Genomic DNA, 27709 nt, shown 5'->3' on the forward strand with positions numbered 1-27709 from the left:
TGAGGGTGTTTTTACCGTTAAATGCTGACTGCTTGTAGGCTAAAGGAGAGCAAAATTGGGAGGGAGGGAAGAGAGAGGGAAGGACAACAGGCGGTCAATGTGTCCTGTTTCGACTCATCGTATTATGTATTTTTGTATCCCAATCATCTTGTGACCCTTACATTTTATCCTGGGACACTATATTTAGATCTAGACCACTTAAGTTTGGCATTCAACAAAAGTAATGTTCTCTGGCTGGTAAGGCTGCAGGTCTTACATATATTTGAAAAATAGCACAATTAGGGGAAAGGTAATGATTGATATTTGGATCATGTTAATTGGTATGATATTATTATAAATCACCACCTCTAATGCATTTAAAATGTGTTTCTCCTTAGAAGCTGTTATTTCCCTGAAAACATCTATCCAAATCTGACTGATTGGTTGATTTCACATTCATATGTATAGCTCCTATCAGGGGTTACCCTAGGCCTAGGGTCCCCAAACCTGAGTTTTGAGCCCATCAAGTGTTATCACAGAGCGTGGGGGTGGGCCCGTCAAAACCCACGTGCTCCTTGTTACCAGGTCCAAGACTCCTCGCGCAGCCTCACTGTTTCAATCAATCTTAGTATCATTTATCGTTAGACCGAGAGACAGGAGTGTGATTCCCGCTGTGAGGCTCCGTGACACCGAGACACACCATGCTGCTGCAGCCGAGCAGAGGAGCCTCGTCCGGGGGCTTTTAACTCGCTACAGGCGGTGAGAGATGCGGTCGCTGCGTTCAAAGGAACCCCGCTGTTGTGTTTGTCTTCACTGTCAACAACACTGTCAACATCAGACCTGCTGCAGCTGCGCCCTCGGCTACTATCAGTTCATTTAACGGCGCTGCACCGAGGAAATCCCCGGGACTATGAGAGCATCATGCTCGCTGTGAGCTGCTTGCTGTTCGCTGCAGCGTGTGCACGGTGCGCCGTGACAGGTAAGACCTTTTTTATATCATGTAATTGAGTAGTTTGTCACAAGCAACCAGTTATACGTGGTTAAAAAAACAACATAAGAAATATACGTTTTCTGTCGGGTATCGCATCCGTTCAATTACATGCATCGTGTAATTGCATTGGTGTCAACGAGCAGCTGACCAGCAGCTTTTGAATTCTGCAGAAATTAGGCATTTCACATCACATTCACATCCGTAGACAATCACTTTTTTTATCATGTGTCATCTGCAGGTCTGGGTGGAAGTCTGGAGGGAAGACTGCCGCCTGCAGAAGAGGTTGTTCAGCCCAAGCGGCTCCTGCTTCAGATCCACTCCCAGGAGGAGCTGCTCCACAGCCGCCTGGACACCCGGGTCAACAACTCCACAGCCGGAGGGCAGGTGAGCTTTGTCTGCACCTGTGGCTGTTTTTTACATTCAGACACAATCACATGTTTATTATTATTCCCCTTCATTCAATCTCAGCTTCACCATTTTCTCATCAGTAGTGCTTGAGGACAAATGTTGAACAACATCGCCCCAGTATGGTGTTTCTTATAAAATATGAAGAAGGGCTGAGTTCTTTGAGACAAAACAAGAAGTTGAATATCATAGAAAGTCTGTTGACACATTTGAATCATTAATAATTTCAGGATAATGTCACAGAGATGCATTCCTCTTATTGAGATACAAATCCCTATATTCATGATGTACAGACATCATTTCTGTTTTGACATGTTTTAGTAATCATTTTTGCCAGATTCAGGTATTTAATTTTTTTTCAACTTTGTATAGCTTTTACTATAGCATTCAAAATACTATTGTGATATCTATATATCTATGGGCTGTTTGAATTTAATTTTCATTTAATTTAAGAGGCACTGGATAAATGATATCATTATGTATTATTAACATGATATCAATATGTCTTTCTTTAAATATATTATAACCTTAAAATAAAACAAAATATCAGGGAAGATTACAGTAGTGGGAATACATTACATAAATAGATAACATGTTGTTATTATGTTTTAAAAATCTAGGAAAATGATGTACCTTTAGTCCTCAACTGCTCTGTGTCCCAACCTGAGTCACCCTTGTTAGACCTCCTTTGGGGTCATGTGTCTGTCACTCCCCACACCCTGTGACACCCCCCACATGATACCCCGGCCATAACAAGGCAGAAAAAAACTCAGCCCACCCCCCCTCATCTAGCTGCCTCCTCCTTTCCAGTCCATTAGATTATATTTCACACCTCTACCTGCCCTCTCTCGTTACCTTCACTATAAACGCTGTCAGTCAGTTGCAGGCTGTCAGTGGATATGACACAGCTCCGACCTTCAGCCACCCTCTGAGGGTGGCATGCTGTCTCATGAACTCTCTTTTGGAGACTGTAGACGCCCATTGGAAGAAGTATGCTTGTTGTCATTATTGAGAAGTATTAATGCCGACATATTACAATATGCAAAATGATATATGTGGTATAACCAGGATTCAGAGTTGCTCGACTAGTTGTAAACTACACATTTAAAAGCAAAATAAACATACCATGATCATATGTTGTGCAAAACTTGACACAGCATGTATGTTAAAAAATCTAAATTATATTTAGATAGATACATTTAAGATGTAGTTTTTAACTGATACACTCTCTCAGTGCAATATCACAGTCTTTATATATAGTATATATTAATACAGGAGCATTTAGGAGTTTTAAAACACAGATGCTTCCCAAAAAATATATATTTATAGAATATATATTTGTCACTTGTAATCATGGGCGGCGCCAGGATTTTTTTGCTGCAGTAGCTTAGCAGTTGCAATATGACAGCACGGCGTTGCTAGTTAATTAATCAAAATAAATAAACAAACAATACCAGTGGGCCAAGCACGAGCCTGTTCATATTGTAGCGTTCACCGCTATTCAAGATCACAGATCACGAGCCTTCAATGTCGAAAACGTTCTCTTTATTTTATGGTATTGACGGCCACAGCCACGCCTTACAGAGCCAATCAATAGTATAACACTCATTATGACTTTTCCCCACACTCAAACACAACTCCTACCGTCTCGTACTCCCTCCACACACACCGGAAACCGCACACACACACCTGGAAGGGGCGGTCTCTCCCTAACTCCCGCCAACAACATTGCCTAAATAACTTTACAAATGTACTAAACTGTGCACATCTGATAACTGAAATAACTATTAACTTGGACACGCTACAATATTATCATTAATATTTACATTAAAACATTCCTTTGACACTTATAACATTACTTTGCAAGGTAAGCACAACCAAAATAAGTTTGTAAAAGCAGAATTTGAACACTGTTTCTGTGCTCCTACAATATTTGTGTATAATACCATTACACCCTAAGCGTACACAATAGCGATCGTTCACTGTTTCAACTGGCATGCTGTGGCATTTAACCTAATCACCACACCGCAAACACACACACACACCACACACACACACACACACACACACACACACACACACACACACACACACACACACACACACACACACACACACACACACACACACACACACACACACAGGGTTGTCCGGCTGGCCGTTTACGCTGACTTGTGAGAAATCTTTCCATTTTCGATCTGTGTTCACATACTGAGAATTATAACAACATTAGCCAAGTAACAGTTCGCGCTTTAACTTACAATGACCCCTGATAGATCTCGCGAGAATGTGTATAAATATATATAGATACATTTTCATAACAAAACAATGGGGTTGCTAAGCCGTTGCTAGGCCAATTGTTGGAGTTGCTATAGCAACTCCAAGCTACCCCCTGGCGCCGCCCCTGCTTGTAATTTCTCCTAAATTGGTAACTTGTTGCCAGCAAGTTCACAATCTCAACTTCAAAAGGACATTAAAAAAATGCCATAAGAAAAAATATAATTGGATGTTTTTCTTTCATCTGAGATAAACGAGGACCTGACATTTAATTAATTTCTCATGGTTAATAATCCATTATGTTCAGTGGTTAAAATGCCGAAAAATTATGTCAACTGCCCATTGTAAATGACTAAAGCCTATATAATGCTTTAATCCTATCCACAGTAATTAGGATATACTCATACTTGAGAAGATGACAAATATTTAGTGATCAAACTAAATGTTAAAACTAAAGTTGTCTATCAACTCTATAATTCAGTGTCCTGGCTATATATATATATATATATATAAATGACTATACAGTATAAATCTCCACAGTCGTAACTCCGATGCAGCTTTCTTATCTCTACTCACAGGCTGTGGGCTTTTTATTGTACAGTATATGGACCCAGTGGAGGTTTAGATTGATGCTAAGTGGTTTGCAGAGAGTGCATGGCAATACTAATGAGACCTGCCTGATGGGAGCCACCACAGAGCTCTGTCTCAACGTGCACGAGGCTCACCTTGGAGCAAGGTTACACTGAGCCCCAACACTCAGTGTTATCCTAAAAAGCCTCGGGGATGGATGAGACTGTCTCCACTTCAAGGAGAGGCTACCAAAATAGGACATCCCATTATTATATGTCTTTGTAGCTTGTGTCTCTATGCATACTTACTGTTAATAATTGAATTCCTTACATCCATCAGATCCCTGCTCCACCCTCTGTTTTTCTTATTCTGTCACATTTTCTTCCTGAAAACATGAAATACTTGACAAATTAGTGAGTCATTTGTTTGAGTCAACGTCTGGGACCCCAAGCTTGCATGGATTTGAATAAGAGAAGCATGTTTTTTAAAAATAGAAATACACTTCAGACTATAAAGCACTTAATCTTTTGCTTATCCACCTCACATGCAGAAAGCGCTATGACACATAAACTAGGAACTGAAGCCTATATGAATGCATGACCTTGATGGTGGTTTGGATGTGTTAGGCAGGAGATACACGTTTCCTCTATTTGATGAACATGATTGGACAACGAAATTATAATGCTGCTCAAAGCTGAGGTAGTGATAATTTCATATTATTTGATTGTGTATATACTGCACAGTATGTAGTGTTAATAGGGGAAACCGCTTAACAAACTAGAAATTTGGTAAAAAGGCCCTTGATTCCTGAGGTGTGCTAACCCGAAAACTATCATTAACAGACAAACATAATGCATCAAATTCAGTTTTTGGAAAAATGTTGTTGCTACTTTGATCAGTTTTTGTACATTCAATCAACTGTAAATCTAAGTTACTTTTTCCCCATCCCCTTTGCTCTCCTCCCTCCACCCCTCCCTCAGCCCATCCATCTGGCCCAGAGCAGCTTCTTGGTGAAGGCCTTCGGCACTTCATTCATCCTTGACCTGGAACTCAACCAGTAAGTTGCTTCATGCATGCAAAGCATTCACACGTCCGCACCCCACAATGTTTAATGGTTTGTTTACAGCACACACTGACATGAAGATACTTGCATAGAAAGATTAAAGCACCACCTATCTTTCCTTACCCGTTTCTCCCGCCCACTTACAGTATTTTACTGTATGTCTTGTGCGTTGGCATTATAAGGACTGGCTGCTTGCCAAATGTATACCTCCCCCTATTCTCTCTTGCTCTAATGGATTGTATTTCTGTAATACCTTTCACTGGCTTTCCGAACACTTAGAATAAATGAATCTTGAGACCCTTTGGTTATAATCAGACATTTGTTGATCTAGATTCAGGCAAGTCATAATGTCTGGCTAGAAATGTTATTCTGTTAAATAGCACTCCAGAATAATGACCAAAAACGGCAGTTAATAGTCAGTGCTGCAATCTTGCTTTTCCAAATAAGCTTTGAATTCAGGTTAAAACGAAATGTGAGAATGATTATTGCTCTTCTCCCTTTTTTTTCCTTCTCTCCAGCAACCTGCTTTCTACTGACTATGTGGAGCGTCACTATGGTGAGGATGGAAAGCTGTCTGAAAATATGGTAAGCCATTTTTATAGAAATTGTTCAACATTTTGGGATATACACTTCCTGTCCGAGACTTGAGAAAAAATCTTTACTACTCTCACATTGATTTTTAAGTAGAGTTGCAATATTGAATCAACTATGTGATTATTCAATGGACATACAAATAATCGCCTGCTGATTTTTGTGATGCAAAAAGGACAGAATATGGACATTTTCTGCTCTCTTTGTTTTATATATTCAAATAAAAGTCAAACTTTTCCTTTAAATAAGCTCTTGATAAATAATGCCATCATCATTTTAATCAGAATTTAAAATGTGTTTCCATCACAGACTATTTGATTTGTGCCAATGCATAAAGGTTTATTTAATTGTAATATTAGCGTAGCTTGTTTCCAGGGATTAATGTTTCCAATGGGTGTATTTCCCCTGAGAGAAGTTAAACAGAATCAATATTGAATAGTTTAGGCAGATAATCCTAGAAATGGCAAATGTGTTTGAATGTGTGGAGTGTAAACGTTTGTGAAGTTGGTTTGTTAAAGTGACTGCTCATCTGTTTTGCTGTATACTCTGGTTTCTTACATCAGTTAAAACATCATAAATCTTTGGCATCCATAAACAGCTGTCTGGTTGCATTGCACACAGATGTTTGATGTCCTCTCTGTTGTGCATTATACATTTGATCAAACGGCCTTATACCAATGTTATAATTTCTTTAGACTCAAGAACATCTGATAGACGGCCTCTTTCTGTCTGTATCCTCTGCTTTATTTTAGTCTTTCCCTCCCTGTTCCTGCCCCTCTATCTCTGTCTCTCTCACTGTCTTTGTCTCGGCGACCACCTGACCAATCAGTAGATGGTTGCCATGGCTTCCAGCAGTCAGCAGCGGCAGCAGCAGCAGTGTTGGTCCATGTTGTCGTGTCGTGAGGGGAATTCAAATCATGTACATTTCTAGAAGCAAATCTCTCAACCACCATTGTACCGACTTTTGCAACCAGATGTTTAATATTGGAATCTAATTATATCATGTAAAACAATAATCCCAATATCAAAGATCTGTGTGCATTATGTAAATGCTAAATTATGAAATGTATCACATGAAATAATGTCCAACATATATTTAGAATATGTTGGAGCAAAATTATAAAACAAAAGTTATGTTGACACATTCTAAATAAATGAATTCTTAGAATATTTGCCCCATGAATTAGTAATGTTGATGGGAGTCTAACACTCAGTGAGCATTGAACACGTTTTTAGACCATAATGCAGCATTCTTCCACAGTACAGTAATTGTGTTCAGTGTCTTACATTTGTTTGCCCACCACATATCACAGAGTTTATGCTTCAACTGTAATGGCCCGCTTGGTAGATTGTCAAAGTCTCTAATGATCCATTTGAAAGGATCCTCCTCAAATCATTCCCAAATATTAATAATTGTGTTGACCTCAGATATGCAATGTCTAATGGCCTTTATTTGTTTACAATATGTATTTTGCGAGCCACTGAAAATAATAAAGTAGGATTTCTCATGTTTGGGGAAATGTGCTAAATACCTTTTGAGAATAATAGTAGCTCAAGAGCTGATCCTTGGGGAACACCATGTGGTACTTGCATGTTTTGAGAGTGGCAGCCCATTAGTCTGATAGTTCGGTATTGGAAAGTATTTTTAAATCTTAGATACAATATTTACTCAATGATGACTCTAGCTCGCAGTATAAAAGGCTTTCCAAAAAAAGGAGTATGTTACAAATTAATAAATTAATACCAAATGCTGTAGATTTTTCTATTTACAAAAGTCATAGCTACTGAATTGGTGGGACATTTAGATTAATATGGTAGGGTTAATTGTGGTCTATAGTTTATCAAATGTAGAAATAGCTTATATGAGCATTTCATTATCTGCATGCTGCACTGTAGGTGGCTCCCTCCCCCTCCAACACCATTTCAATCTTGTTTTATTTTAGATTTATTGACGTGACAATAAATTCCTCCTTCCTTTTGTGTGTCACTTTTTTTATTGGTCCCTGTCGATCCATATTATTGCATAGAGCTGGTGACTGGTTCACTTGGGTTGAATCTAAATGACACAGAGGATATATTGCATTAGGGATGAGGATGGGCTTGAATAGATAGAAGCTGTTTTATATATTAATGTTCTTCTGAGTTTTTTAGAAATGTGTAATAATGTCGACCCCTCGGAATTGTTGATGAAAACCCAATTGAAAGGATGATTTTGTTTTTCTGTTTAATTTATTTAAATCTCTTATATCCTTAGCAAAATGTGGCTTTATTTTATGTGAAAGTTAACATGTATCTTGTTGTCACTGAGGACGTCAAATAGTCTTATTTATAATTGTGTACCATCTAGTCTTCCTCTCACTTTGTTTCAGTACCCTCCCTCTGCTCCTCTCAGCTCAACAATGCTGAGTCAAAGTCCAGGCATCGAGTTAACTCCAGCTTTTATAACTCACTTTGTTTCTTATGTCACATTTAATCCTCGTCCCTCCAGGACAGAACTGCCTATACGCCTCTATTTGTGCTTGCAAGCTATTTTATTTAATTCTTCTAGTCACACTTCTATACTGCTTACTTTTCCTTTTCCTACCAGCACTGATGATATCTCATGTTTAATCCATGCTTTCTCATACAACATGGTTTCTTTGTATGTGCGAGTGGCCATTATTTGAGCACTTACAGCAGTCTGCTGTGTTAGACAATTTGATTTCCTCCATTTAGCCTTGTAATCCGACCTTTTTATTTATTTATTATCTTGCCCCTGACTAAGTGCTGTGGGCTGTCTCACTATTCGGTATAAATGATTAAAGTCCCTTTTTTCTCAACAACTTAGCTGCCACTGAATCTAAATAAGCTAGATAAAAGTAGGTATTATCTTTGGTTAATTGTCAGAATATGTGGCTTCTTAGCCTTAAACTAATCCCTGAAATGATCAAGTGTTGTAACTTTTTTTTTTTAAATGACAACTTAATCTATTACTGCGCATTATTTTAAATGCTTTAGTGCTCGTAATACATATTTGTGTGGATACATTGCTTGTGATCTCTAAACCGAAATGTTTAAAATCAGGAATTCTGATTAATTTCTGACAAACTGAAACTACACTAGAGGAGTTGATTGTAGTTATATTGATGCAGATACATTTGGGAGCCTATATCTATTTTGATTTACATTTACATGTTTATATTTTGTAAGTGGAAGCCTCATCCCTTAGTGTTGTTTTGTGGAACTAGTGGAAAAGGAATTTAAGCCTATAATGGTTTGCATTGTTCAACAGCTTCCTTGCTATAACCAGATCAGTGTAAAGCACCTAAACAAAAAAAAGCATCAACATCACCCTCCACCAGATTTAATCAAAATTGAAACCGGCACTTTGTGTCCTTGGAGACATCATGTTTGACAGACGGACAGACTCGGTTTCATTTGAAGCTCCCCCACGCTGGACTCCCAGCGGGTAAGGGATGAATAAAGCCTTTGATTTGAGCTTGAAGCGGAAAAATACAGTACAGTAGCCCATTTTAGATCCAGTGATGAAGCCTTGTAATGCACAATAACAGGTGAAGTCGTATTTGTAATGGGAAATATTTTCTGATGAGTTCCTATACTTCATTTGACAAGACGTCAAAGAGATTTTTCAGGCTCGGAGTAAAGGTTGACCGAGCATAAAGAGCAGCAGCTCCACGTTGCCTCTTTTCTTTTTGGTCCAGAAGCCGTGCCCGACGACAGCAGGCTCAGGTGGCAGACATGACTTATTGGGGTTCATTACAAACACCTGAAACTGACTCTCTCTTCCACACACACACCACTCGACACAAACAGCATGTCATCTCCATCCATTTATATGCAGACCGCCTGATTATCCAAGAACACTATCCTTAGTGTAATACTGTCTGTCAACGTTTTCTTTTTTTCCTCAACTTTTGTTAGCTCCCACATTTATCATGCACATGTTGCTTGAATGACACCAGCAAGTCTCCTCTCAGATTGTCGTAATCTGATCATTCCTGTACTGTGAGAGGCAGCGTGGAAACACTATAATCAAATCATGATTGTCCAGGCGAAACCTTTTAGGGGATTATGAATAATCAGATGACGGTAGCTGGAGGCCAGGTGTAAAGTTAGGCCACCCATTCCATTTAAGTTATCGAGAGGTGGACCACATTTTGCAAAGTGGGCTTCTCACCCTATATGCTCCAGGCCTGTCAGATAGTGGTACATCATTTAATAGATGAATAAAGATAATGTAGGTGTAAAATGAAACAAGATAATGAAAAAAAAAAGATTTAATAAGAAACGATGTTAAAACATTATAGGGAGGTTTTTGATGTCCAGTTACAATTCATTATCAACTTATACATTTGAACCACTCATTACATTAAAACATTGATACCAACTATTCAAACGTTTAAACCAAAGTTGCCAAGTTTCTCCCAGTTTGCCACTATAATTCTTACACATTTTCCACCCAGCGCTTTTCCTTGTTGAAACTCAAACTCGGCGGCAGCTTCTGTAGGTGTAGGTTTTCTCTGAGTCTTTCAGGAGTCACTGATATCTTACAGTTGACCCACTAGTTCAGCTGACAGTCAACACCTGCCCTCTTTGTATTTAGGGGCCAGAAGATCAGAAACAGTGAGTGGATCACAGTCAGTGTTCTTTTCTGACATATGTGGATGATCAGTGTCTCAATGTTCCTTATGGCTTGTTTCCAGGGAGGAGAGCACTGCTACTACCATGGCCGTGTGCGGGGGCTGCCGGGCTCCTGGGCCGCACTGTCCACCTGCCACGGCCTGCGGTGAGTCCAACGCAAATGTGGTCACTTCACCATAGTTCCACACTAAAAGGTTTTGTGTTATTATGTGATTCACATGTTCTGTATTGCTGTAAATTCCCCCCAAAACACAGTAGTTCTGCTACGTTAAGTCAAGTGGAAAATCCATGCCAGCCCAGTTTTCAGTTTAGAAGAAAATGACACAAAGAATATCAATGAATATTTCATTTTGTTTCAAGTGAATCATTTACTGTCGAGCCTTTTTGGTCAATACAAAGCTGGAGCCATCAGTTGCTTAGTTTAGTGTAAAGACTGGAAACAGGGAAAAGGCTATCTTGGCTCTGTCAAACTAAATCCACCTACTGGCATCTCTAAAGCTCAATAATTAACATATTATTTCTGGTTTGTTTAATACATACAAACTGCCAAATAGCTTGATACATATCATATCTCTTTCACAATAGCACATTTACATTTTTACTCAGTTTTTGCACAGATTAAACAAACAAGATGAGAGCTACTACACTCATTTAGTCACCTTTGTAAATCCCCTGGCTATTTTTAGCTTCTTGTTTACTGTAAAGACTTGAGGCACGTGAAAATATTATCCCAAACTCTTTTTTAAATACTCAAACATATTTAACCTACGGCAGAGCTTAACCATTCCGAAAAGCTTTTATTACATACAAAACATGTACTGCTGGAGGCCACATTTAAAGCACATCAACACGGACACAAACTAGCCCTAACAAACTCTAATATGCTGCTGTGTTTTGTGTTTTTCAGGGGAATGTTTTCTAATGGGAACTTCTCATACGGGATTGAACCTGTTGGCAGTGGAGAGGTGAGTCAGGGCTTTAGCAGGAGAAACCCGTCGGGGAGGATCAACTAGTCGAATTAGTAGTAAACACACACATATCAAATTATTTGGCATCAAACCAACGTTGCAACAAGCGTGTGTGAATAAACAAAAATATTGCAGCCCTGGCACAAATCGTTCAAACTCAACAAAATACTGTTAAAAGTCGCCCACAGGCTCAATGTCTTTTTCCGTCTCCATGACTTAGCGTCAGTTGAGACAGTGTCACTCTATCTCTGAGCTTCTGTATGGAAAGTATTGAGTTGACACGCAATCCACCACCTCTGAAACACATCTCCTGTCTCATATCTGAGGGAGACGTCATCTCACAGAGAAATGATGGACAAAAACAAAAGAGGCTTTTTGGATCTTTTCAAAATACTGAGATTTGATTTTAGAATATATCTTGTATTAAAAAGAAATGGGTGTATAACAGAAGGGTGAATGGGAGGAGAATAAAGGGTTTAGAGTGGGAGAGGCTGAGCTTTTCTATTAAGGCCCACTAATAGAAGTACAGCTCAATTCCATATACTGGAGAGATGGATCGATAGCCTCCCAGCTCATCTTCAAAACCGTTCTCTCCCCTCTCTCTTTCTCTCTCTGAGAGGGGTTATTTTCATAAAGTATTTATCCCGAGCTTAAGTGTGCCACAGTGTCCACTAGTTTAATTGCCATGATGACAGCCCAGTGATTAATTCATTATGCATCAGAGCACTTCTCTCCCTGTTGATCCATCTCTAGCTCAGAGGACGCAGCAGCGCTTTCTCACCCCGAGAAGCCGTGGATTTGAGTCCAGGTTAAAGTTATTTCAAGGCTTATATGAAGTTGTCACCATAATATGATCAACTCTACATTTTATAATTTACAATTTTTCCTCTTTTGACCATAATTGGTTAAGATTTCCTTGTGACCCAATCCACCATCAGTGAGACTGTTTATGCAGGATCTGTTTGGCATTGATGATTCAATTTGCCAAACAATGTTCTGAGTCATCATTTTTAAAACAAGCGGCTCAGAAAAGTTCTGACATAAAACTCTATACTCAGCGACAACATAACTTTGGTTTTATACTTGTTCAGCTGCAGAAAAAAGACATACTCATTCCTCTATCCTCTTTCTCTGTTTGTTTCTCCATCTGTCACTGTCTGTTATCGTTTTCCCGGACGCCCTTCAGGAGCACAGTGACCACATTGTGTATCGGATGCCCGACATTGACCTCTTCCCACCTCCCTGTCCAGGTAGGCCCGTTTTACCAAGAATCTCCACAATGAAACTCCTCACAGTTACTTTCCCCTGTAACAAAGCCCTTCCTGATGCATTCAAAGTTTGATACAAACAAAATCCCTTTACCTGGTCTGCCCTTCTTAAGCCTTTTTGACAAGATACCTGCTGTAATACAAATTATAGACATGTCAAACTGATTTGATTTTGATAAGAGTTTGTGATGTGAGGCAGCTTTGGTGTGTCATTTGTTGTCAAAACATTAGATTTGATCAAACCTGGCAGGATGCATCTTGTTAACAATAAGCCCACAGGCTGTTTTGAGACAACATGTTCAGCCTCGTTCTTCGACTTTGGATTGTCTAAACCAAATGTTCTGTAATGCAAGTCTGTTTATTTGATGGCTATTCTCTCACACTCACACACACAGACACACTCACACTCACACTCACACTCACACTCACACACACAGACACTGCAGCGTACAGTGTCCTCCTCGGGTTGTCCAGCTGCCCTCCTCGCCCTTGCTTAACATCTCATTTGGCTGCCTTTTCTTTGCCTCTCCTCTTTGTCCCTGCCACTATCTGCCTTTCTGGATGCCCCCCCCCCCCCCCCCCCCCTCCTCCTTCCTGTTACCCAACCCCTGCTTTTCCTCTCAGCCTGCTTCCTCACCCCATCTCTTTCCATTTGGCCAGTTATACTCTCCCTTTTCCCTTCTCTCTCCTGTGTGATATTGATTTTTCTGCAGATCAGTGGACTAAAATACATGGTTACATCCATCTCTGGACTGATGACTAGCCACTTTTCCATCTCACTGACTCTATGCATGCATGTGTGTGTGTGTTTCCCAGGATGCTCTGTGAACAGCACTAAGCCCGGGGGGCAGACAGACGGCCACAAAGGCCAAAACGAGGAACTGAAGGATGGTGACGATGTGTCTGAAGAGGAGAAGCCTGTCTTTACAGGCGGCCTGCGACGCTCAAAAAGACAAGTCAGTTTTCATACTATGAGTCTCTTTCTCCTGACACACACATTTGAACTCACACAGACGGCCCAACGCCAGAAACATGTGGCATGCATTTCAAGTGTCACCATGAGGGAAACATCAGGGTTGAGAAATGCAAACACTATTAATATTTCACAGATGAAGCTGTCAGTCTGTGTGGATGAAGCCACATTTCCACACGCATGCTGATAGCCTCTCTCAGCTTTCATGCTAATATGTTGACAAAAATAAAGTAGTAGTGTTGTACGTCTGAAGGAGCTTTCTAAAATCTCAGGGGATGCTCCTTTGTTAATTTTGGATTTGGCTTGTACTACAAACTTCAAAGTGAGTACTTGCAGTACTAAGTCGGTGTGTAAGGTTTTAAAGGTTTGGGTTTTCCCAGGCATGATCTTTCTAACATTCATTTTCACCTTTTGACCCTAAACATCAACATTAGTGGTTTCAATTGAGACATTTCTGTATTCATGTATGTCTGTTCACTTCTCACTGACATATTACATTTGCTGGGATCAGTAGAAACATCTGGATTTTGAACTCTGTACCAGTAAGCACCTTTGAATCAAAATGTGTCAGTTATCACTAAATAAATATGACCTAAAGGATATTTTCTTTACATTTTTCACTGCCACTTCTATAGTCTTTTTGGGCTTTCAAAGTTGTGTGTTATTACTTGTTAGACTCCTGAAGTATTTGGATATGAAGATCCAGAGCAATGTTCTCTGTAATGACAGAATGATTGTTGCTTTCCAAGTTGTGTTTCCCTCTCAAGGACAAAGACTAGAGTTTCACCAGCATCAGCACTTGTGTGTGTCTCTTTGTGTGTGTGAGTAATTCAGTAAAACCTGCTGGGTTTGTGTGTGTGTTGGCATTGTGTTGGTGTGTGTCTGTTTGTCCTGTGTGAAGGTGATTATGACAGCGGACTCAGAAGTCTGACTGTGTGGATTTCTTTCGCCCCCTCCAGGCGAGGAGAGGCCCGCGCACCGTACAGACCGAGACCAAGTACATCGAGCTGATGGTGGTGAACGACCATGAGCTGGTACGTGTGAAGCCTATATTACCTTATCTCTGTAGCTGCTGAATGAAAGCAATTATAGGAAGTGAGCGTGACTCTTATTAAAAAAGGATTTTAATCAGCTCAGTAGACTTTATAATCAGTATTAAAGTGTTTCTCCTCTCCTTGTAAGTTTGTGCAGCTTCGACGGTCAACCACTCAGACGAAGAACTTTGCCAAAGCGGTGGTGAACATGGCCGACGCAGTGAGTGAAAATATTGTTCATTTGACTATGAGCTTTCTCTTCAAGTCATCCTTTTGTCTTTAAACCATGGCACCCCTTCATAGGGAGTCTATTGTAGGAAGTCTCCTGAGCTTAATCAGGAAAGTTGCCAAATGTCTGAGTGTTTCCTCCTGCTGATGAAACCTTCCTGAGTGAGAGAACTGCCATCCCTTATTTCAACTTTTAACAGCTACTTTAATGCCATATATTTGCTATCATCTCTTGAGGTCTTCATAACCTTTCACAGGGACTTTTTATAGGAGTGATTTCAAGCCCCGTAATGTTGCATTAACATGAGCTACAGACAAATCACCTCATACATAACATAACTAAAGACCAAACATGAATCAGAAACATACATACAGAATGACATTGCCCATCTTTCTTGTGGTTAGATGTTCTTAAAAAGGACCCAAGCCAAAAGCAACTACACCCTTTTAGTTCCAAAATAGTTAAGTATGTTCAGTGTTAAGTCTTCTTGTTGGGTTATCTACCCTTTTTGCAGTAAAATATACCCATAAAAAGCTTTATCTTGATATATGCAATACATTTCCCCCCAGGTTCTTACCTTGAGAAGAAAAATATGGAAATAAATAAAGGTTTAACCAGGATAGATATAAATAGTTCCAGTGTCTCAGGCTACTCCTTTTAAGAAATGGAAAATCTTTGCTGTAATACAGCGACATGTTGAGGCTTTACCTAAAAACACTGAGCTGTTAGCGACATGTTTAATTACATTTATAAGATCGGACATGATTACTTTCCATAAAAAGCAGGTGAAGTGCAAAAATAAAAAAACTCCCTCTGCGTCCTCTTCTGTAACGCTCTCACGGGAAACTCTTCAGACCTAGTGATGCTGGTTTCCATGACAACCGACTGCTGGCTGCTTTCTCCCACTCAGAAACAACTCTCTCCGTCATCTACAAAATGTAACTCTCACTTAACCCCGAAGACCTGATTTCTTTTTATCCATCTAACAGGTTGTTAAGAGCAGCGTAGGGCTTGAATCTAACATCTTATATCATCTCAACAGTCATATTTATTCTTTATCACAATAAAACCAACATTTAAAATAAAGACAGTTGGCTAAACCCTTTTGGTCATTTTGATCCTGATACAGTATTTCATTTTACTGCTGTTTTTAGGTCATTTGAAATGCTCTTATAACATCTGCATCAAGTTCCCATGAAACTCTTTTGCTCTGCTCCATATTTCAGAAATGTTTTGTTTCTTATTTATTTAATACAATTATCTATTTTGTTTTGTCAATCGTTTCTGTTCTAATCCGTTTAAGCTTTAGTTCTTTGGAGGTACGATGGCAAACATCAAGAGAAAGGATTTATTCTGATGGTTTTTTGTCGTTGTTAATTTCGATGTTTCCAGATCTACAAGGACCAGCTCAACACTCGCATCATTCTGGTGGCCATGGAAACCTGGTCTTCTGAAAACAGGATCTCCGTGGGCGACGATGCCCTGCTCACCCTGCGAGACTTCATGAAGTACAGGAAGGAGAGCATCAAGGAGCGCTGCGACGCCGTGCACCTCTTCTCGTGGGTTCACTCTCCTTATTTTAGATGCTGGTGTTGTTATCCTCCTCCTACTTCATCTTCTACTTTCTCTCATTATTTCCTGCTGCTTAATTTTCTTAATTTTGTCTTTTTCTTTATTCTTCCTCCTCTTCCCTGTATTCTTATTTTTCTTCTCTGTGTTCTTCATGCCTATTCATATGAAATGCGTATTAGTAGCGTGAGATTTCTGTCTGAAGGAGTTGGTCACTTATTATTATTATTATTGGTATTATTTTTTATTTTATTAATGTTTCTTATGAATATCTCGTCTTCCCTACAGTGGGAGGACGTTCATGAGCACCCGCAGTGAGGCGGCCTACATCGGGGGAATCTGCTCTTTAACTCGAGGTGGAGGCATCAATGAGGTGAGATTTGTGTCCCTAACACTGTTTATATTATTGATTTAAGATACAAATCATGGTAGTTGTCCAATGAACCTAATAAAAATGGTTTATTAACCCTCCTGTTGTGTTCGTTTCCCCCCCATTACTTTGGTGTTCCCGGTCAAATTTGACCTGTCCTGTTTGAAATACTCTAAAAAAAACAAAACATGAATCAACACCACATTTAATTTAACACCCTTTCAAACTGTAAACAATGTATCCGACTACTGCTATACATGAACAACTGCAGTAAATATACAAAGAATACACAATGAACATGTCTTTTTTTGTGATGTAATAAACATTTATTGTAAAAAAGAAAAAGCATTCAAAAACAGAGACCAAATTCTGATCAAAAGGTTGACTAAACCACCCAAAATTAAATGAATGTGGTGATCAGCAATTGTATAAGTTAAAATGTCTACTGTGGAGGATATCATAAAGCCTCGATGCAATCAAATGTAAAACACAAAAGTTATGAGGGATGAAAGTAGTAAATCGGTCAGATTTGACCGGAACACAACAGGAGGGTTAAGCAGCAGTGACCCGGTTATAACTCATGACACTGCACTTTAATATCTTTAATATTATTTACAGTTGTGATTGAGTAGTTTTACCAGCAGGTAGCATGATTGCTGCACAGGAAGGTTAACTGAGTTAATACTGGGTGCTCTTTATCTTAAAGGTGTTGCAAAGATTATATCCTGCAAAAAAGACATTGAAGAAATATAGAATTCAAATTGAATATTGATGAACGTTCTGTGATTTAGAAATAGAAATGATCTGTTATATTTATTACAATTACATTTTATAGCCCTTATCCAAAAAAGTATAATTTATATAAGAGGGGACCCTTATTATTTTTGCAGAGTGAAGAAATTAGTATTGGGCAACACAGCAGGATATTTAAGGCTTCCCCTATAAATGACATCTGATGAAAAGCCACAAGCCCTTAGAATCAACTGAAATATGACCTTTATTGGCTCCATAGGCGTTTCACAGAGATTCAGTCAACATTTTATTTCCTTTACACACCAAACAAAAATAGTTATAGCAAATATATGATGTGAAGTTAATGCTTATTATTTGCTCCATCATAGTGTGTTAATGCCGGTTCATTTGCAGATAGTACATTTATAACCCTCACCTGTTGCCAATTAGCACCAGGTTTTCTTTTGTCATACAAAATAATGGATATCATTGTTCAGCTGTTCTTTTAAGATGTTTATATTTAGTTTACTCTATTTACTGTCCTCATGTGTCCAATGTAATATATGTGTGGTCTTATAGGGTCACGTGTTTTAAAGTAACACATAGTTCACATGAGTGTCTGACTCAGGTAGAGTTATTGTCTTTAACCGTGTGTATGTGTGTGCCTTCAGTATGGCGGCGTTGGCCCCATGGCCATCACACTGAGTCAGAGTCTGGGCCAGAACATCGGCATGCTGAGAAACAAGGAGCGACTCGCTGCAGGTTGGACATATACGTGCATGCAGACACTGGTTGAGATCTTCATAAAAGATTCATAGGAGGACAATCTCGTTTGACATGGATTAGCATAACATACTCTTGTTTTTCCTATTTATTATGGTTTCCTGCTATTTTAAGCTAAGTAAAGCTGTTTTATCTTAAATCTGTCTTTTACAAATACCCTTTGTTTTTTACCAAACTCAAGTCGTTTCCTTGTTCAAATCAAAACCCACCCTTCATAATGGCTTTTAATGTTTTTTTAATCTTTAAATGGGTTGTTCTTTTTTATGATTTGTATGTATTTTAAACTGCACACGTGAAGTGTTTTTGAGTTCCTTTTTAAAAGCTCTCAAAATGTAATTACAATGTATTATATTAAAAGTATTATTTTAAGCTGTGTGTGCTGATAGTTTTAAATAACACTCCACCTCTGCTTTAAAAACAGCTCCCTCTCGTGGTGAGATCTCAGAGTTGCTTGATGATATTTGTTGTGTGTGTGTGTCCAGGAGACTGCCGGTGTCCCGACCCGTGGCTTGGCTGCATTATGGAGGACACAGGGTATTCACCTTTTATTGTCCTACATTAAGAAATCATTCTCAGGTGAAACAGCAGTCTGTGAAAACAAAGACGGATATTTTCCACACTCATTTACTTGTATCTGTTGTTAATTATGTCTCGGTAAAGCAGCTAGCATCGTTAGGGTTGGGGGTGATTTATTTATTTTAGGAATATCTAATGTGCTAAATTCATCTTTATCTGGGTGAAATATCAAAAGCATTTTAGTTGATAGGTCCATTCAGATTTTCGAAGGGTTCAGGCAGTGTTGCAAATTCTGTTGCAAACAATATTGATTTATTTGTCTTTGTTTGAATTGTATCAAAAAGCTACTACCTGCCCAGGAAGTTCTCTCGCTGCAGTATCGACGAGTACCTGCGTTTCCTCCAGCAGGGAGGAGGCAGCTGTCTCTTCAACAAGCCCAACAAGGTGAGAGGTGATCAGCCATCACTGCCTGGGGAGTTTAATCACATTCACTTTGTTTATATCACATGATAAACAATCAAAGCAAGTCTAAAGACCACATCACTAAAACCTTTTCAGTAAATCAGTACACAACAACAGATTTTGTCTGTGAATAAATTAAGATGAAATAGTTTGAAATGTATTTTTGTTGTCTGTTTGAAAGATATGTATCAGTGGAATTGACTTTACATATATTTCCCCCCCTGTAGTTGTTTGACCCACCAGAGTGTGGGAATGGATATGTGGAGATGGGAGAGGAGTGTGACTGTGGATCACTAGTGGTGAGCACATTTCACTTTACTCATATCTCATTGCTTGTGTTACACACAAAGACACAATCGATCTAAAGATGTGCTATTAACCCTCTCTGAACCATAGGAGTGTGCACGGAGTGGCGCCAACTGCTGTAAGAAGTGCACGCTTACCCACAATGCCATGTGCAGTAATGGGCTCTGCTGCAGGGACTGCAGGGTGAGCTGCTTTAATACATCACATCATCTTCAGAGTTTGTTGCTGTTTCTTAAGGCTCTGACCAATTATTGATATTTCATTCGTCTTTTCCATTCGTCTTCTTCTATGGTTGTTTGGGACAGTACGAGCTGAGAGGGGTGACGTGCCGTGACGCTGTAAACGACTGTGACATCCATGAGACCTGCATGGGAGACACCAGCCAGGTAAATGTCTCATTATACATTTATAAAGATGCTTTAATAATCTTTTGAAACTTGTATGTTTAAAAATAATAATAAACAAGATGCTTATAGAATGTACATTTGTAATATAATGTCATCTCTTGCAGTGTCCTCATAACGTCCACAAACTAGATGGCTACACGTGTGATGCTGGACAGGTGAAATCAAGCTATTGTTTTATGTTTTTGGTTGCTTTTTTAATTTAAACTTTGTCCTCACTTTAATGTTTATTTTATTATCTTTTCTTTTTAATGACTGATTTTAAATGCCATTTTTAAAATGTCTTCCATTTTTGTAAAGCACTTTGAATTACCTTGTGTTGAAAGGTGCTATATAAATAAACTTGCCTTGCCTTGCCTTGCCTCACTAAGCACATTTTGGTGCTTTTAACATTTGACTTCACTGTATGGCATACATTTAGGCATGGGAGTTTTTTTCAGTTCAATCTCAGTTCTACAATATACTGTGTAGAAAAACCATTAAAACATATATTTTGATCCGTCAACCATTATAGAATTATAGTAAAGCATGTCTGCTCTACAAAGTGTCTGATGCAATAAATCATAATAACTGTTGTTACTGATCTTTGATATGATAAGGTTTTTGTAAAATAAATAAACCAAAGTGACACTGTGTAAACCGACTGACAAGGGATCGTAACCCTCTAAAATCTCTAAATATTGGATGGTTAGGACTAAGATTGATCTTTGGTTGAATTATATTAATAGATTAATGTATGTTTTTTCCTTTAAGGAAATAAAAGCAACTTTTACAACAAGGCACAAAAATGTTTCTCCTTTTGTCTGTCCTCTCCAGGGCCGTTGTTATGGAGGTCGCTGTAAGACCAGAGATGGACAGTGCAGGAATCTGTGGGGCTACAGTAGGTTTGCATTGGATATTAAGCTTACATTCTCCAGGTTGCATGGCCCTCTGATAGTTTAAGCAGGCTCACATTATTTGTTCTGAGAAATGCTTAGTAACAATTACAGCAAGGCTATGGGATGTTCTGATAAAAGTGAAAGACTCTTCTGTTCTCTCTGCTCAGACTCAGCGGACAGGTTCTGCTATGAGAAGCTGAACTCTGAGGGCACAGAGAAAGGAAACTGTGGGCCGGACTCCAGCGGTCAGGGATGGGTTCAGTGCAACAAGCAGTGAGTGAACAGCATGGCATGGAAACAACATGGTTAGATTGAGGATGCCTGTTTTTGGTTTTATAGAATTGCTTAAGTCTTTAAATGTGGAGCCTTTAGTCAGTTTTAAATCATTGACCTTCTTCTTTGCCTCCATCAGAGACGTCCTGTGTGGTCTGCTGCTGTGCACCAACCTGACGGACAGGCCGAGGTTTGGTGAGCTGCAGGGGAGGCTCACCAGTCTGACCATCCACCACCAGAACAGATACATGGACTGCAGGTGAGGCAGCTTCTCTCTGGCAGCTCGGTTGGTGAACAATTGGAGGATTAACAAATACAGTCGGCCGCTTCATTTAAATGTTTTCTTCAAATGTCTTCAATCTGAGCAATATAACTTTTAGTTCACCTAAGTCTTTTATTATATTTATTGTGATTTTTATTTCTTAAATATTTTATACATTTGTTACTCTTGTTTTGGCACAAAATACTTTTGGATTATTAAAGTTCTGTTTTATTTTAACTGACTTTATCTTAATCTGGATTCACTACATGCAGGAAAGATGATGATGTGCTGGACCTTGCACTTTTGGTTTTGGTAGTAACAGAGTGACAGACACTTAAAAATGTGTAAAACAAATCATCCAAATCAAGGTTTGGAACAAAAAATAACACATAAAGAAAGCACTGATGTCGGAAGAATGATTCATCCTGGAACTGAAACTAACACCTTTGATATAAAATAAATAAGTTATTTTAGTAAAAAACCAAAGACTGATGATTGTGACCCTCTGACTTTCAGGGGCGGCCATGCGGTGCTGGATGACGGCCTGGATATGGGTTACGTGGAGGACGGGACGCCATGCGGGCCCAACATGATGTGTTTGGAGCGCCGCTGCCTCCCCGTCACCACCTTCAACCTCAGCACCTGCCCCGGCTCCTCTGTGTCACACATCTGCTCCCACCACGGGGTGAGTCTGACTGAGTTCTGCTGGTGGGAACAACTTCTTGTGTTTAGTAAACAAGATAAGCTTTTAAATGCCTGCATTTCTCCTCCCTGTTTGCAGACTTGCAGCAACGAGGTGAGGTGTATCTGTGATGCCGACCACACCGGGAAGGACTGCAGCGTGTTCGACCCGATTCCCATCCCCACCCCGCCTGAGGGCCCCGTGTACAAAGGTACATGTAACTACACAGAGCAGTTTACCTGTAATGTCCTTTTACCAGTGCAGATACTGTGGCTCCTCACCCCAGTGGAAAAAAAGAAAATTATTAATAAAACTAAAGTAATTTCTCTCCTTATTAATCCAGAAAATAAAGCAAAAGTTGTCATCAAAGGATGGTCTTAAACTGCGACCTGCGTCTCGAAACAACTAAAAGTCATTTTATTTTTTGTAACTTAGACTATTGAAATATATAATAATAAATAAAGTAAACACATTTGTTACTTGTCATTATCAACTAAATAATCTAAGAACAATCAAATTGAATTTTACCGAAACGATAGTCATAGATTTATTTATATATTGCTTTAAAATAAAAAAGTCTGTAATAAAAGATAAATATTTTGTTTTGTTTATTGGTGTCCATACTTCAATATCTTGTCTCACTTTTGCATATACCCAAAGTCCACTAGGCACCCATTCACTAATTCATACAGAATACTAGAAGTCGTTTTTGTTAATAATAATAATAATTAAAAAAAAAAAAAATTACAGCACTGATAATTACAAATAGAAGACTAAAGGATATGTCTGTCTATTTTTTGGTATTGAGCACTCTCACATTATTATTTGTTTTCCTATTTTCCCCCTCACACGTTGACCCCTTCACCCCCACAGGTCCCAGTGGCACCAATATCATAATAGGTTCGGTCGCAGGTGCGATTCTGGTGGCAGCGATAGTCCTGGGGGGGACTGGCTGGGGATTTAAGTAAGAGTTCTGGCATGCCTCTATCTGTGTGTGCCTGCTGTGTTTCTCTGTCAGCTAACACACACTGCTGAATGCTCCTCTGCGTGTTGTCTGATCCATCCTCACAACCAGAGACCATGTGGGATTATTGTTAATGCTGGTGGACCGATTCTGAATTATAGTACTTAGAAACCTGCCTTTTTCTCTCTGGCTTGTAAACTCTTTAACGACATTCTCATCCTGACATGGCATGATTGACCACTTTGATTCATGTGTGATTTTTTTAGTTAATTTTCTAAAAGTATAAGAGGTTAATCCTGATCTCTGTTTTAGGGTAGCGGCTTAGATGTTTCTTGTGAATCTCTAACCAAAGGGTGGTTGGTAGAGCTGAATTGTGGGAAATGTAGGCACCAGATTTTGGAGGAAGAATGTGCGGAATAATGAAGAACACCTCTATACTTTAAAATCTCTCTTTTGCGATTCTGACTGTGCTGTAGGAGAGCAATGTGAAATCAGTTGAATGAACTATGCAGATTCTTACAAGCCCCCCAAACAAATAGCTCTATAAGCTCTTTCCATGTTCCTCTCCGCACGACTGGATCTTCTTTCTGGATTTTGTTTATTCACACTCGACATGCTGCCTTGTCTCATGATAGCTTTGCTGTGGCATGCCTGCAGAATGTAAAGAGACTCAAATGCTTGTCTGCGTCTGTCATCATTTGCATTCATCTCATGAGTAACATTGAAGCATCGCAAGATAGATTGTACAGTTGCAATTTGCTTGTAGACTTTCAGGATAACAACAAATATGTCTCTTTTGATGCTTTGCATTTAAAGCCTTGGGTTCATTGCATGTTTTTTACATATTTTTCTCTGCTGCTCGCGCACATGTACAGTTGAATATCTGTCTTTATCTACTTCACTTGTCTTTTCTTTGTCTGCTCCTCCCATCTTGTTCCTGCCACTCTGCGGATCCAGAAACAACCGAAGAGGAAGGTACGATGCCGCTTAACCGCCCTGATTCTGAAAACATTTACTCACTGTTCATTATGTCGACATAATGCTGTCTGTTTTTATAAGAATCCTTGATCTGCTGAGCACCTTCAAAGATCTATAGGCCCACACACACACACACACACACACACACACACACACACACACACACACACACACACACACACACACACACACACACACACACACACACACACACACACACACACACACACACACACACACACACACACACACACACACACACACACACACACACACACACACACACCACCTGCTTCAATGGCTTTATTTTTAATCTAATCATTATTTGTATAGGGAAGTATGCAGCATGATCCAACGCCACATACATTTATATAGCCTTTGGTTTGCATTATTCTCCCATAGATTTCAAAATACACAACAATTTATGCAACTTAATCATAATCCAAAATCATCTATTACTTATAATCTGTAATACCGGTTTGCTTCATTATTATTTTTCTCTGAGTGTCCCCTTACTAATTTGGCTGCCTTTTTTTAGAAGATAGCTGCAGTGGTGACTTTGTAATGTTGATTTCATAATTATTTCAATAATAAAAGGTGAATGCCTCTTTTAAGTTTTTGGTTATTTTGAATGATTATCTACATTACATGGTTTAGTTTATTTTCTCGATTCTTCTATCAACAGAAAAATGTGTCAATAATTATATTGGTCTGATTAACTGATTTAATGTCTTTGTTTTTGCTAAATATTACATAGATTTGACTTGTTTTTGGATAAAACAAGATGTCACCTTGGGCTTAACAAATCCTGAGGGGTATTTTAAAATAGTTTCTGATGTTTTGTATACAAAACAACTAAATGAAAAGAATAAGCCGGACACTAATTTATAATGAAAATAATCATTGGTTGAGATTTCTGCTATGTTTAAATTAATCTAAGCTGCCCTGTGTGTACTATCAGATTCCTCACTGTTCTTCCTTCTCTTCCCCTCTTTTCTTCCTCTTTTCTTCTTTCTCTTCTTCCTCTTCTCTTTCCAGAAATGCATGAGCCGTGTCTCTCTGCTGTCCTGTCTTCCTTACACTGTGTCCAGTCCGGCACGAGGAGACAAAACAAAGATGTTTTCCACTTACGATCCTTCAGACCTCTCCTGTTTCCTTTTCTGATTTCATTACCCCTGTCTCTGTTGGCTTCCTGAAAAGTCTCATTATTAATATTTTTAACTGAGCCCTGAGGACACGTTCCCACCGGATCAGAAAGACTGTCAGTAAATATCTGGTCCCAAACATGGTCCGTATCTCCAGCCATTTAATTAGTTTTTTGCATTTGTATCCAGGACACACTCAACCCTTAACTGAAGTGTGTATACTCAACATCTTAAACTCCTCCTTCCTCTGGTTACAGCTGATTTTCTGCCACATTTACTTAAAGCACTTCCTAGTCGGGACTTTTTTTGGGAAGCTTTCCCTTTTAATACATATTTAACCTCATGAGGAAACATAGAACATTGAAGCTAAGATAAAAAAAAAATAAGACATTTTATCAGACCAGATGAGGGTTATTTTTGTGTGCTAGGCCATTCCTTAGTCATTCTTGTGCTGCCTTTCATTATCAAACAGTAGTCCATACTAAATCAATGCTTCTACATAATATGCATTAATGTATGAATGTAGTTCAGGCCTGCTAGGAAGCTAGTTGTGTCTCTGCACCGATGACATTTAATTCGATTTCAGTACACACCAAATGTTTTATCCTGCTGTATGATATGTGATCTCTACACAACCAAAATGCATAGAAGTATGCTGGTGCTGATGTACATAGTGTATCATAGGGTGGACTCTTTGAGACAGCAGTGACTCACTGCCACTCTGAATGAAGCACAAGCTTGGAGAGAAAAGACTCTTCCCGCCGCTCAGCGTCAATCTGCTCATTTTGAAGATTCTGTCAGTGAGAGAGGATCTGAATTTTGCAGTTTAAAGAAGTCTGAACTATAGGTTTCCAAAACTGGTGAATGCATGATCACGAAGGTTTCTTATTGCCTCTGAGAGATTGTAATTTATGACCTGGATCAGACTTCCAAGCTCTGATTGAACACAGGATGTCCCTCGATTCAACGTTTGTACATACATTATAAGGATGTGCATTCTAGCTGAGGTTATAGTAAAGAAGAAATCAAAATATGCTTTATCTTTAAAGGGTGTCAGATAGTTAAATAGATCCATTAGATAAGCAATACATATATATTTCAAATAACATGTCAGAAGCATGTTCTCCCTTTAGGAGAAAGAGTCAGCAGCTTTTATGAGAATCACTCTGTTAATCCTCTCTGGAGAGTATCAGGTTCACAAGATGTCCTCCTCTGGTTGTTGTTATAAAGAAGCTTTACTTCACTTAGGGCTGCTCAATTAATCATATTTTCATCGCAATTACGATTTTGGCTTTCAACGATTAGGAAAACAACATAATCGAAATAAAACGATTTTTTTTAATTATTTTTTTTAATTATTATTATTATTTATTTTTTTCAGTTGAATTATACTTAAAGTTCAGGGTAATCAACTGTTAAAAACATACTGTTCACATTTTTCAAAGTAAATGGATAATCGTTTTTAATAATCGTGATATCAATTATTGACCCAAATAATCGAGATTATGATTTTTGCCATAATCGAGCAGCCCTAACTTCACTTAGTAACAACGAGGAACTGCGCATTCGCACAGCCGCCACAAGAGATGATCTGAGTTACACTGCCAGTACAGTAGCATTAAAGGAATATGTTGACGTGTTCTCTGCCTCTGAAATTAGAAACAATAAAAAACGAAAAGCTTAATTACATTCCTATATGAATCAAGAGTGCAGTCAGTCAGAGAAATTCGTTTTTGAAAAAAGATGCTTACCTTATTTTGACTGGTTAAAGAGGTTAAAAATGCAAATTGTCTCTGAATTTTAAAATGTCAACACTTTGATTTGACTTTAATTCCGTATAAATGCTGTATAAAATCAAATACTCAAGGACAGACTTTTACAGGTCACACTGTGTTTACCGCCATCACACATTAAAGGTGGACTCATCTAAGGATATTGACGCTATATTCACAGTCAACGTCGTTCAGTCCCAGGGAGGTAACCAGTATTAGCTTATAATGTAAATACTCATATTATTGTATATTGAAATGCATATTAAAAGATATCTTACAAACACTGACTGTGTTACATTGGACGCATGTCTGTTTCAAGATGCAGCTTCAAAAATATAGTCCATTTTTCTTTTAATAAATACTCTTCGATGTATAGCAGCGGTTTTACTGTGGTGGTGAAGAGTTAACTTTCTTGTACTTCTTCGTACTCGGTTAGCAGGTTGTATTTGTAAATATTTTAAGTATTTGTCAGGGATGTTTAGTTGAGGACTGGATGCATGTTTCTGTATCTGTGCCTCACACAGTTCACAGGTGTTGCATGCCTTGAATCACCATAAACATTTTCTAAACTTAATAATGTTTTAAACTTTGCTGAGTATTTAATCCTTGCAAGGCGCTATTTAA

General features: G+C 38.8%; 1 protein-coding gene across 4 annotated transcripts; it reads left to right on the top strand.

Annotated features, from left to right (window-relative positions):
- The first annotated feature begins 597 nt into the window (after positions 1–597).
- On the top strand, positions 598–27458 carry adam11 (ADAM metallopeptidase domain 11). 4 transcript variants are annotated; one of them, XM_034119339.1, is made up of 27 exons: positions 599–958; positions 1209–1354; positions 5203–5279; positions 5804–5870; positions 10580–10662; positions 11425–11482; positions 12672–12735; positions 13570–13709; positions 14686–14760; positions 14909–14980; positions 16382–16548; positions 16847–16931; positions 18332–18422; positions 18926–18977; positions 19304–19403; positions 19649–19720; positions 19818–19910; positions 20033–20113; positions 20239–20289; positions 20948–21011; positions 21177–21282; positions 21422–21541; positions 22061–22229; positions 22326–22437; positions 23100–23190; positions 24148–24165; positions 25207–25394. In XM_034119339.1, exons 1-27 carry the CDS (start codon positions 901–903, stop codon positions 25214–25216), a joined length of 2322 nt encoding a protein of 773 aa, XP_033975230.1. In that variant the 5' UTR covers positions 599–900; the 3' UTR covers positions 25217–25394. The 4 variants fall into 4 exon arrangements, with proteins under 4 accessions (XP_033975226.1, XP_033975227.1, XP_033975230.1 ...); XM_034119335.1 differs by lacking the exon at positions 23100–23190 and having other exon boundaries at positions 598–958; positions 25207–27458; XM_034119336.1 differs by lacking the exon at positions 23100–23190 and having other exon boundaries at positions 598–958; positions 1221–1354; positions 25207–27458.
- Positions 27459–27709: the final 251 nt, after the last annotated feature.

The sequence above is a fragment of the Trematomus bernacchii genome, unplaced genomic scaffold (assembly GCF_902827165.1).
Source record: "Trematomus bernacchii unplaced genomic scaffold, fTreBer1.1, whole genome shotgun sequence".
Classification (NCBI taxonomy): Eukaryota; Metazoa; Chordata; class Actinopteri; order Perciformes; family Nototheniidae; genus Trematomus; species Trematomus bernacchii.